Source organism: Schistocerca gregaria, chromosome 3 (assembly GCF_023897955.1).
Source record: "Schistocerca gregaria isolate iqSchGreg1 chromosome 3, iqSchGreg1.2, whole genome shotgun sequence".
NCBI lineage: Eukaryota > Metazoa > Arthropoda > Insecta > Orthoptera > Acrididae > Schistocerca > Schistocerca gregaria.
In genome coordinates, this window is record NC_064922.1 from 628,205,046 (window position 1) to 628,218,416 (window position 13,371).

Below are 13,371 nucleotides of genomic sequence, written 5' to 3' on the forward strand. Positions count from 1 at the left end.
TGTACTACAAAACGGAAGATCTGTGTTCAAATCTTCCTCATGGCACCTTTTATATTATGAACTTTCCATCGGGTCATTGACATGTTTGTTCTCCTCCTGTAGTCTTGGCAACTGTCATACTATGTACTGGTTGTATAATTATAGAATAAGAGTCGTATGGGAAGAATATATTACCATCACACATAAATGAGATAAATAATCAGAGCAGGCAAGATACCGCATAGACCTCTCACAGAAATGGAAAACAACAAATAAGCGAGTGTGAACTATGTTACAACAAAGGAATTCAAGAGTCAAAACTTCCAAAACAGAATGTATGAGTCAAAGCATGTTGTACTTTTGTAGAACAAATAGGAGGTTCATACACCTGGAGATCCCCTCCTTACACCTCACTGTTGCAAAAGGACATTGCACCATGACTCAGACACAAATTTAAAGACAGCAAACAGACATATCAATGACCAGACAGACAGTTCATAATTCTGTGAAAGGGGGGGGGGGGGGGGATTACAATGGAGATTTGAACATGGATCTCCCCCTTCACAGTCTAACACCTGGACCACAGAACCACGCTGACATGGCTGCTCAAATGCACTCCACATTGCACATCTTGCGATTGGACTGTTCACTGTTTCAACTTTACTTCTTCTTCTTCTTCTTTTTTCCAGACTTCTGTACACCTTCTTCCCGTTTCCATGTTTGATCTGTGTTAAGATTATGATCGCCTATCCACTGGGTCATCTTACAGCTACGTTTGAGGGGGTTGCAACAGGGAGTTTCCTTTGTGAGCAACGCCAATTGGCTGCTGTGTCATCCTCTTCCATATGGCGTCATTTGGACGTGGTATGGAGGGGGTGCAATGGGGAGTTTCCTTTGTGAGCAATGTCAATTGGCTGCTGTGTCACCCTCTTCCACATAGTATCATTTGGATGTGGTATGGAGGAACATGGGAGTCAGCACACTGCTCTCCTGGCCGTTGTCCATTTTCCAGACGTTGGAGTCACTATTTCTCATTCAATTAGCTCTATGACATCATGAGGCTGTGTGGAATCTGTTCCAGTCCTCCGATCAAGGGAAAAAATATCTGACACTATTGCAACCAAACCCGGGTCCACCACATGGTAGTCTTATAAGATGACCAATCTGCTAGGGAAGAAGACTTTACTACTGTTAACAAGGTCTCAAATTCCACTCTACCGAAAAAAAGTGGGGCATTCAAACAATTGACACAGCAAACAGTGCTCCTTGTACAATACATTGAACTTACTGCTGAAGCATTTCACAATCTGTATTAAAAAATACTGCTGAACACTTGATCCACTACTAATAGTTATCAGCACAAACTTAGAATTTCAATATGGGAATTAACTACATTTCTTAAGTAGTGCTTCAGAAAATAAAGAATATTCCCAGCAGTGGGCAGACTGCTGATTGGGGCCAAACATGTGGCTTCAATTGATTGTTAATCACATAGTTTGACATTGTCAATCTGCTTTATAACAGACTATTTAATTATGAATGACACTTACTCTAAAAATGAAACAATAATTGACTTCAGACCTACCTTTCATCAAATGTATTACATGTACAAGCACATCCTAAGTACTAATCTGGGAAAGAGTCACAAAACCAGGTTCATTATCTTACTGCAAAGATGTTAGTCTGACATCGTGAATCTATGTAAAAGCATCAAACCACACACCCAAATGTTCAGAGTTTGACGTCATCACAATACAGTAAGTTTTCTAGTTTTTCCATGTGTTTTTGCCTATAAGACTATGTTTCCATCCCAGGACAGGTTTTAATCAACAGTGAATTTTAAATTGATCCATAATCAAGTAAGCAACATCAAAAGTCAAAACCTGACAAAGGCTTACCACCTCCAACAGAAGTGTGACGAGTAAGGCATTATAGTTTAGTTTACAAATGTAACAGTTGAATTTATAACAACTTTACAATGAAGGTGCACAAAATAATGTTGGAACACGAGGTTTATAATGCATCTCATATCAACCAAAAGTCAAACCAGATCTTCAGTAACTTACTTCTGTAACTTTGTACTTTGTTCATGCACAAGTCACCAGCGGATATGTAAATAATTATTCAAGTTGTGATTCTCTGTGACAGGTAGAATGGCCAGCAGAGCACATTAGTGTTGTTTGTGTTTAGTGTTATTACCAAGCTTGATAGAGTAGATAAGTGGTGTAAACAGTATCAGATGTTGAGTGATCATTACGAAGAACGAGGTACTTCACTCTCACGTGAGACAGCATTATCAGCACCTGGCACAGCTTGAAAGGATCACCATTGTGAATCTCCATGTGGCCAGTTGATTCAATCATGCAGTATCCAGATTTGTGGGGAATTCAGATGTGACAGCAGCCCGATGTTGGACAGCATGAGGAAAAAATGCAGGTAAACTCATTGTCAGTGTTGTGGCCGACCATATATAACAGTATGGGAGGATCACCATTTTGTGCACCAAGCACCTTCACATCTGCACCTGCCATCTGATAACAAGTAATTGGTGCTCTGCAACATTCTGTGCCATCCCACACTCCTGGTCAGAGACTAGCAGAAGCTGGAATAGGGAATTACTATGCCACATGAAGGTTGCCCTTAACTCCGCAACACAAAAGGTTGCATTTAGAGTGATGCCATGACTGTGTAGCATTGTGTTCAGTGATGAAGAGCAGTTTTACACTACCCCGGATGAGAGATAATTCTTCAGGTAATATCTGGTAGTGATTCAGAGAACTCTGACATCACAACAGCGTATCACGAACATCTTGCAAACTCATGTGACAGTATCCTGTTGCCATTTTTCAACAGGACATTGCTCATTCACATACCATAAGTGTGTCTATGAACTGCCCAGGAGATGTGGATGTCCTGTGGCCACCAAAACCTTCAGATTTATCAATGATAGAAAACGTTAGGGACAAGCTCTGATGTCATCTCCATCCTGGAATTAGTATCCAGGATTTCCAGGACCAGTTACAACAGTTGTGGGCCAGCTCAAGAGGGAATACAATGGCTTTATGACACCCTTCCCAACTGAATCGGCGGATCCATCCGTGCCAAGAGAGGTGCAAAGTCATACTGGTAAGTGGGCTTATACACTATGTTCTTTGTAAGTGCGACTTGATTTTACACTCACTGAAATAACAGCACATAACCTCTCTACCAATGAGGTTTCATTTCTCCCTTCCCTTATAAGTGCTTCACTTCCCCCCTCCCACGCAGTGTATTTTCATAGGACTGGTAATAGTGGTACACATTTTCAGTGCTGCGTGAGCAATTTTTCTTACTAAAAGTTGATGCCACAGCTGAGTAGTATGAACACTTAACCATCTTTATCAACATTAAGCACCTCCTAAGAGGTCACAGAGGTATCCCTAAAATATTCAATCTCTTGTGAAGTTTCACAAACCAGTTTCTAGTATTCATGTGATCTTCTTCTATTCTGCTACTAACAACAGTTCAGTATGTTGTGGCTTGCTTAACTGTAATGGGACTTCCATTATTGTAAAGCTATAATCAGTGGATTTATTTTATGCTCAATGGTATAATATTATATGTCACTTGTATTTGATTTGGATAACATTATAGCCTTTTACAGTTTTCCTTTCTCTCAGTTGTTATCACATAAATCAGTACCATCAAGGAATTCAATGACTTAAGGGAATGTAAGCCGCATTGCAGCAGCGACTGTATAACATTCATTAAACAACTCTTATTGGTAAGGGAATTTTGATTGTTGTCACCATCATCTTTCATGTTAGGGTAGAGAAAATATCGAAGGTAGAGCAAAATGTGAAACCACATATGTTGTTCGCCAACCACAGTTGGAGTCACGCACAATGGCGGCTGAGCTCAGTTTTGACCTATGTCATCCAATCTGCGACAGCCAATGAGTGTTCAGTAGTGTTCTGAACACACTGTTATGAATGCTGTAGCCAATGAAGCATTAAAAACAATCACAGCAAGTTATTCAGTGAATTTTTATTCCATCTGCTGTGGGTTATTATCGCTGTTGGTGATGGTAAGTGATAAAATTTTACAGATGCAAGCGAGAGACCTAATTTTTAGGATACATGCTTTCATCATGCACAAAGCATATGTAGGCATGTACTACAACTCTTGTTTGGAACCAGCAACATTGCAAAGCCTGTCCATAACTTGACCTACATGAACTGCCATCATTAGTGAATCAGACTAGAACGTTAACCATATATGACCATCTATCACAAAATTGGCTGTCTGTTCGAATGGACTACTGAGGATATCAATGGACACAGAACAAGTGTCCACCTTACAGGATATCCAGTACCCAGTTGATGAGTACACACTATTGCATGAATTATGAGAACTCAATGCCTTCAACACCTCGCATGCAGCACTAGTTTCCCTTAACTGAGAGTGTACAGGTAATAGCTCTACAACACAATCTTGCAACGTGTCATCCTCTTGGACACAACCTCCATTAACAACACTTTTTTTTTCCTACTGGTAGTAATTTTTTTCCCACTGGTAGTATTTCATTATTTACTAAATTTCTTTTTCTCTTCAAATCATCATCATTCCTCATTTTAGGTTTTTACCCCTTCCTCCCTTTTCTGTTTTCCTCCTAAGTTTTTAATCACACTGTTCATTTCACTTCTAGTTTCTCTTACTCTTAATCCATCCTTGCTTCTCCCTTTGTCCCTCTTTTGTCTCAGGGCTGAAGTTGCCACAGACCTTGCCAATGTACCATATTTGACTTCTTATTCTTTCTAGAGCCTCCCCTTCATCTTTGTCTCCTTATCTTTACGCAGATGTGACCCCCTTCTCAGTCTGTGATCTGAGTGACTACCTTTTCTTCTCATCCCTCTTTCCTCCCTGAGAAAAGAACTGGTAATTGCAAAAGTTAGGAATAGTTTAGTTTTAAATGTTTGAGGGCTGTACTGGAATTTCACTTCCTAAAAGGTAAGTATTGGCCAACCATTCTGGCTTCTTGTGATCCTACATCCCTCACCCCACCCCCCACCCCCTCACCCCCCGTCTTTTCCAAAGTGAATTATTGAATTCTGAATTCTCATTTGGTAAAACTCAACAATACAAAGCATGTTAAGAAAGTAAGTGAGCTGTGGTCATAACATGCTGCAGCTTTTTGTTTTTAAAGGTTTGGCAACACTTACATGGGTATGGTCCAATAAGACAAGTCAAGCATCTAAGTACCTAAAGCCTGGTTTACAATGGAGGAAATGGAAGCGAACATGTGCGAAAGAACATTTGCAGAACATTCACTACCATTCGCTAGAATCGTTTATACTATAGGGAATGGAAGAGAACACGAGGTAGTGAACATTGCCAATGAATGCTGTGTTATTAGTTTTTGGTTTTTGGTTTTTGGAGCTAATATTCGGCATACCGGATACAAATGTATCTTGTTAGAGCCACAATGTGAGACTTTGCTATTCAGTGATGATTATTTTGCATGACAAGTGCACTGCTCTTGACAGGGTATGCAAAATGGCGCAGGGAAGGAGAGTTTAAGTGTCTCAATTTGTATGGAAGCATAGCATGCATGGATATCATGCACTTTATACGGAATTGCATCTCCATCTCTCCTTTGCACTGGTCCAAAATGTTCCTTGTATGTCGGCTGCCATTTTTCCCTAGCTTCTCATTACCACTTAGGTGAAATTTATAAACAAAACACTAATTACTGATATCTAGCATCATCTCAACAGGTAATGCAGTTAGCGCACAGCGCATAAGGTTTAATGTTCTATTCTTTTCTGCCCCCCCCCCCCCTCAAAAAAAAAAAAGTAAAATAAAAAGTGGTCTAGTGACAAAGCACGCACTTCGTGATTGAGAGATCACACTGGATCAAATCCCATTCAGATCATAACTATTTCCCTATGATTTTTAACCGAGTATTCACTTCTCGCAGATTTTGGAGTGGCGACGAACGACAAGTGATTCGGATTCCTCATTAAATTGCAGGTCTTCATTTTTCTATTGAGTGACTGGAGAAGGTTAGGGATACGTAAGCAGCTGCAATGGCATCCAGTTGAAAGACCTGCAAGAGGCCTACTGGGTGCACCACACAGAATTCTCTTTTGCTCATGCTTTTTAGGTTGTTTTCTCCGGAGGAATCCTGGATTAAACTATACAAACATTTTCTTTGAATAACTTCAAATCGACAGTTCAATTCTTGCACACATAATTCTGGTAAAAGTGGCTAGCAGAGAAAATAAAATCATGGCAGTGTTTGATGTCACAGACGACTTCCATCAACGACGTCTTGTAATTTGTTGAAATGAAATCTCTCTTCCAGTACTATATTTTACAACAATTCTTATAGGCCATTCCTTATAATAATGTTTCAGTGCTGTACATCTGACTATCAGTGAAACAGTTCTTTGTTTATTCCCTGTAGTTACCACAAAAAATGTGAAGTGTCTACTGAAAGACAAAAACAAACATTTTTCTTGCACCAGGCACACAGAACAAAGGAAAAATTGCAGTCAGGCACATCGCAGTAACCACCAGTTTTATTTAGACAGTGAGATGGGGTCAAAAATGGTCCCGGCCATTGTTGTACATACTGAACTGTATACCAGGCATATTTCATCAAATTCGTACAGTGTGGTCATCCACAAATGACTGGAGCTTAAGAATAATGTTCCACTTATAAACCTGAAATGAAAGAGAGGTGTCGGAAATTATGTTGTCTGATAATTTCCTGAAAAATGCTTTACACCGTCGAAAAAATTCTAGTAGTTTCAGGGGGAATCCACATTAATCTATAGATTTTTCGTCATACTCCACAAAAACAGAAGCATCCTTACATCCAGACCTTGAATCTAACAAAAGCAATTAATTAGTTTCTGCAGCTGGTAGGAATACATTTTGAACGAAATGTTGAAAATTATTCTTTCCCATTTTTCCAGATTTTGGTACATTGATTACAAGATTTTTCCAACCAAACAGTCCATTTTTTATTGTTAGTCCTAATTTGCCTTGTGATTCTTGACGGCAGATATAAAGCTGTGGAAACAGTAAAGCACTCATACTTATCACTGTGATGTGCACAGAGTCCTTTCAAGAAAGCTGACTGATCAGCATTATAAACAGCAGTTGCGAGGATAACAGCAATCTTTACATCAGCTGTGAATTTCTCTGCAACACTATCACTGTCAGCCTGCTCTACACGTTTACGTCACATAAACTTGGTAATTTTGCGACTTCACGCTCTGTACAATTTCTTGAACCTGCATAGCCATTTCACCGAAGCCTGGAAATTATCAACATTCAGGTCAGATGCAATTCAAAGGGCCCAGCCTCATAGATCTCCATCGGTAACGGTGTGTAGCCTCTCAGGGGGAGTTCTAAATATTTCAAACAGTTTTTCATTCAGATGGTTCTGGTTTCCATTTGGAGCATATTTTTTACTTCATGCAATTCATTCTGCTATTTGTACAGTTCCTGCTCTGATTTTATGAAACAAAAGTGCCTTTGCACACTGCGTAACTTCAAGAATCCTTTCCCTCCTTTGTTTAACAAACATTTCACTGCCTTTTCTTTGCCGCTGAAAGCTATTGCAGTACGTGTCCTTTTTTAGGCATGGAAGGTGTTCTTCTTCAGAACCACAATTCATGGAATCTTCACAGTTATTTCCTATTTCTTCTAATGTATCCACAATTTCAAACAAAATGTCAATATCATTTGAATAAATGTCAAGGAACTCAACTAACAAATGATATATATGTACATCCTCAGGAGAATTACGGGATTTTGGCTGGAAACGGCATTCTTCATATTTCATCATTCTAAATTGAGAATGTTAATTGGATTCCACATTACCGTGCAACTGGAAGAAAAGAACAGTACAATTGGCAGGTATACCTTACAAAAGCACAGTGAATGTTAATTCAGCTTACTTCCCAATACTGCAAAAAGCAACTGAATTTGTAATAGATGTTACTTGAGTAGTTAATTCAAGTGAATAGTAACTGTGTACTGTAAAGTCAGAGAAACTACGAGTATCAATGAATGGTAACCTGAAACGTCCTTTACAAATTACTATCAGGTTGTACAGTGTTTCCTGTTTATAAATGTACCGCCGACCTCGGCTGTGTGTGAACCTAGTTGCGCACGTTAGTTGCTGCAGTGCCAGCAATGTTGTACATTTTTACTGCTGCCTGGTGTACTGCGAATTTGGCAATTTTCAGCTTCTTTTTCTTGTTATTTAAATGCTTGCAGTGCCTCTCAGCAGCTAAAATTTTGCCAGTGCATTTATTTCATTGTCTTCTTCCGATGTAAATATTTCAGGGTATGTTTCGACTTGTCTTGTTATTGGACCACTCCCTTGTTAGTGGTCGAGGGGGTGCCCCTGATCAGAATGAGCATCAAACGGACACGGTAGAATGTAAACTCAGGTTGCAGTGTCCAGTTGCATGAAAAATGTTGGTGAGAAATCCCACCTCGTGCAAGCCACATGCTGTGATCTGCTTCCTATTTCATAGAATGAATGACACCTACCAAATTTTTTTCATGAATCACAACAGTTTAAGGCAAACGAGCTATGAACAGAATTAGTGTGTTAAAGCAGTGTAACAAGTTTAGTGGAAAGAGAACAAATGTTCATGGTGAACAGAGGAATGGAAGATCTTCCATTTGACTGATAAGTTCGTGTATTAAAAAAAATCAAGGAAACCGTCTGTGAAGACCACTGACTGATATCGGATGAAATTTCTGTGATGTTCTCACAACTTTCCAGATCTCTCTTATACAAGGCACTGGTAGAAACACTGGGATACCAGAAACTGTGCACACAATGGACCCCAAAATAGCTGACACAGGAGCACAAGAAAAATAGTGTCGACAATTTTTTAAGTAGCTTGAATTTGAAGGTTTTCTGAGCTCTACTGTGACTGGAGATGAAACGTGGTCAATGTAACACACTCGAGACAAAAAGACAGACATCACACCAATACCCCACCTGCCAAACAGTACAAAAATTAATAACAACTTCTTTCCCTCATGATTTGTACTTTAGTTTCTCCACTTATCCTTCTTTCTACACCTTGTCTTTATCTCAATCAAAAATCCACAGTTTATGGGTGCTAAAGAGATGTGTTTTGTTGTTGTGTGTTCCTATAAGTGTCTCTAACTGTTTCCTATGTCGGTCACTGATATTCATGGCATCTCCTGCACGAAGTAAACTGTTGAATTTTTCTGATGTTGAAATTATCATAATATGGAAAGGAGGAATCCTGGAAAATATGCAAAAGAATACAGGTGGGGCAGGATGTCAATTTTACCAGAAATTGCAGCAACAGACAAATGAAAATATGTTAAAGAAAAGAACTCAATAGCAAAATCAGATATTTTTGAGAAATCTTACCTGCAATTTCAGCTTCAATTCTGCACACTCAGCTACATATTTCTCAAGTGAGGATTGCAGACGTAAACGACCCTCCTCTTCAGACTGGCTAATACTACTTTGTAGTTTTTCTAGATGACTGAATAACAAGTCAGTTCTTTGTTGTTCAACAGTTAGCAATTCCTGTTGGGCTGCAGAGCGAATCTGCACATTCCGCAGCACTTCATTATCACGCTGCAGATTCCTTATCTGTAGGTCAGCATGCTCAAGACGACGTTGCATTTCATCCAGCATCTATAGTAATTCAAACAGAAATAAGAAAGTAGTCAATTTCCGAACTTTGAACAACATGAAAAAGGGTAATTTAACTTCACAGAAGTTGTTAAAAAAGTATTATGAAGCTTTCAGCCAGTAAATTTAGGTCATGACAAACATTAAATTTGTTGTTGTTGTTGTTGTTGTTGTTGTTGTTGTGGTCTTCAGTCCTGAGACTGGTTTGATGCAGCTCTCCATGCTACTCTATCCTGTGCAAGCGTCTTCATCTCCCAGTACTTACTGCAACCTATGTCCTCCTGAATCTGCTTAGCGTATTCATCTCTATGATTTTTACCCTCTACACTGCCCCCCCCCCCACCCCCCAAATGCTAAACTTGTGATCCCTTGATGCCTCAGAACATGTCCTACCAACCGATCCCTTATTCTAGTCAAGTTGTGCCACAAACTCCTCTTCTCCCAATTCTATTCAATACAGCCTCATTAGTTATGTGGTCTACCCATCTAATATTCAGCAATCTTCTGTAGCACCACATTTCGAAAGCTTCTATTTTCTTCTTGTCTAAACTATTTATCGTCCATGTTTCACTTCCATGCATGGCTACACTCCATACAAATACTTTCAGAAACGACTTCCTGACACTTAAATCTATACTCAATGTTAACAAATTTCTCTTCTTCATAAATGCTTTTCTTGTCATTGCCAGTCTACATTTTATACCCTCTCTACTTCGACCATCATCAGTTATTTTGCTCGCCAAATAGCAAAACTCCTTTACTACATTAAATTCACATAGAGTATATTTCTGCAAGTGAAGACTTATTCTGTAAATTAATTTTTAACATGGCTGGTAGAAGAAAGGGGAAATTGAGTAGGGGTTAGAAAATCTAAAAAGTGAACTGGATAGGTTGAAATTGGTTACAGTGGGGATTACTGGAGCTCAGTCGAAGGATGAAGAAATAATGCAGGAGTAGGTCTAGTAATGAATAAGAAAATAGGTATGAAAGTAAGCTGCTAAGAGCAGCATAGTGAACGCGCTGTCATAGCCAAGAGATGCAAAATGCCAACGACCACCACAGTGATACAAATTTGTATGCCAACTAGCTCTGCAGTTGAAGAAGAGAGTGAAAGAATTATGATGATATAAAATAAATTATCTCAATAAGTTAAGGGAGAGGAAAATTTAACTGTGATGGGGGGCCAGAATTCAGTTGTGGGAAGAGGAAGAGAAGGAAACATGGTAGGAGCATATGGATTGGAAGAAAGTACTGAAAGAGGAAGCGACCTGGTAGAATTTTACACAAAGCATAATCCAATCTCCACCAACTTGGTTTAAGAATCACAAAAGAAGGTGGTTTATGTGAAAGAGACATGGACACATTGGATTATTGTTTCAGATTGATTACATAACGATAAGAAAGCAATTTTCGAACCATATTTTAGACTGTAACACATTTCCATGGGCAGATGTTGACTGTGGCCATAATTTATTGTGTGTAAACTGCAGATTAAAACTGAATAATTTGCAAAAAGTTAGAAAATTAAGGAGACAGGATCTGAATAAGTTGAAAGAACCAAAGGTTGCTGAGAGTTTCAAAAGCAACTGACTAGAACAGGGGAAAGGAACGCAATAAAAGAAAAATGAGTAGCTGTGAAAGGCGAAATAGTGAAGGCAGCCGAGAATCAAACGTGTTAAAAGACAAGGCCTAGGAGAAATCTTCAGATAATGTAGGGGATACTGAATTTAACTGACAAAAGCAAAAAATAAAACTAAGTGCAAATCGACTAAGCCGGACTGGCTACAGGACAAACGTAAGTCTTTAGAAGCATGTATATGAGGTGTTTGGAAAGTCCATGCAAAAATAAAAACTACTTATGTGTTTGACGTAAATCTTCTTTATTTATCGGCACAATCTCCTTTTAGACTTATACACTTTGTCCAGCGATGTTCTAATTTCTTGATCCCTTCCAAATAATAGGAATTGTCCAAGTCTGCAAAATAGCTATTAGTTGCTGCAATCACCACCTCATTTGAATCAAATCTTTGACCCACCAGCCATTTCTTCAAATTGGGGAACAAATAGTAGTTCGAGGGAGTAAAGTTTGGAGAATGGGGGGGGGGGGGGGGGGGGGAGATATGAATCATGGGTGCTGGTACATTGTCGTGATGGAAAAGGACTTTTTGCGGTCCAATCGCCAACGTTTTTCTTGCATCTCAATTTTCAAATGGTCCAATAACAATGAATAATATGCACCTGTAATAGTTTTACCCTTTTCCAGATAGTCTATTAAGATTGTCCTTTGCAAATCCCAAAAGACAGTCACCAAGACCGTTCTGGCTGAAGGAATGGTCTTCGCCTTTTTGGTGCAGATTCTTCCTTGGTAACCTATTGTTTAGATTGTTCTTCGGTCTCAGGAAAATAGTAATGTATCCATGTTTCATCCACAGTGACAAAACGATGCTTAAAGTCCTGTGGATTCTTCCTGAACAGCTGCAAACCATCCTTGCAACACTTCACAGGATTTTGTTTCTGGTAAAGTGCGAGCAATCGCGGAACCCATCTTGCGTACAGCTTTCTCGTGTCCAAATGTTCATGCAAAATATTATGTACCCGTTCATTTGATATGCCCACAGCACTAGCAATCTTATGCACCTTAACTCTTCTGTCATCCATCACCATTTCATGGATTTTATCAATGAATTCTGGAGTCGTAGCCTCCACAGGGTACCCACAACTATCAGCAGCACTTGTGCCCATATGGTCACTCTGAAAATTTTTAAACCACTTATAAACTGTTCTAATCAAAGGTGGAGAGTCACTGCAATGTTTATCAAGCTTCTCTTTAGTCTCCTGAGGTGTTTTGCCTTTCATAAAGTAATGTTTAATCACCACACAAAATTCTTTTTGACCATTTTTTGACAATCACTTGACTTCCTTGATACACACGAATGCCAGACACAAAGAAATATACCAATATGGCTGAAACATAGTGTGCATTCTTTCCAAAGGTGGTACTAACTAAAAACAACCTTGATACGCACCAGTGAAGCCATCTCTCGGACTTTGCACGCCCCTCGTATATCTAGGGGAAGTTAGGTAAGGCCTGCAGGAAAATCAAAGAGGGCTTTGGAAAAAAGAGAAGCGGCAGCATGAGTATCAAGAGCTCCGATGGAAAATTCAGTGCTAAGCAAAGGAACACTATGTGGAAGGGCTAAACAAGGAAAGTGAACTTCAAGACAAAGATGAGGAAAAAAGAAAAGGCGTGGAAGTAGATAAAGATGAGATGGGAAATACGATACTGTGATATATATTTGACAGAGCACTGAAAAACCTAAGCCAAAATAAGCCTCCTGGAGTACACGAAATTCCCTCAGAAGTCCTCTGACATCCTTTGGAGAGCCAGTCGTTCATGTTGACTGGAATACATTCTGTGAAATTCTGAAGGTGGTAGGGGTAAAATAGAGGGAGTAAAATATTTTTACAACATGGTAAAAAAAGAAAAGAAAAGAAAAGAAAAGAAAAAAAAAGGCAGACAGCAGTTACAAAGAGTCAAAGGACAAGAAAGGGAAGCAAAGGTTGAGATGGGTGAGAGACAGGGTTTTTGCCTATCCACAATGCTATTCATTCTGTACATTGAACAAGTAGTACAGAATGTAATAGAAAAATTTGGAGAAGGAACTTAAGTTTACAAATAAGAAATAAAAAACATTGACCTTTCT

The 13,371-nt window shown here is 39.2% G+C and overlaps 1 protein-coding gene across 1 annotated transcript in view; it reads right to left on the minus strand.

Annotated features, from left to right (window-relative positions):
* The window catches only part of LOC126353882 (nucleoprotein TPR-like), a 342,294-nt gene that overhangs the window by 193,286 nt on the left and 135,637 nt on the right, over positions 1-13,371 (minus strand). The window contains exon 12 of the mRNA XM_050003086.1: positions 9,398-9,670. Coding sequence (XP_049859043.1) covers positions 9,398-9,670 — 273 coding nt within the window. The remainder of the gene's footprint in view (positions 1-9,397; positions 9,671-13,371) is intronic.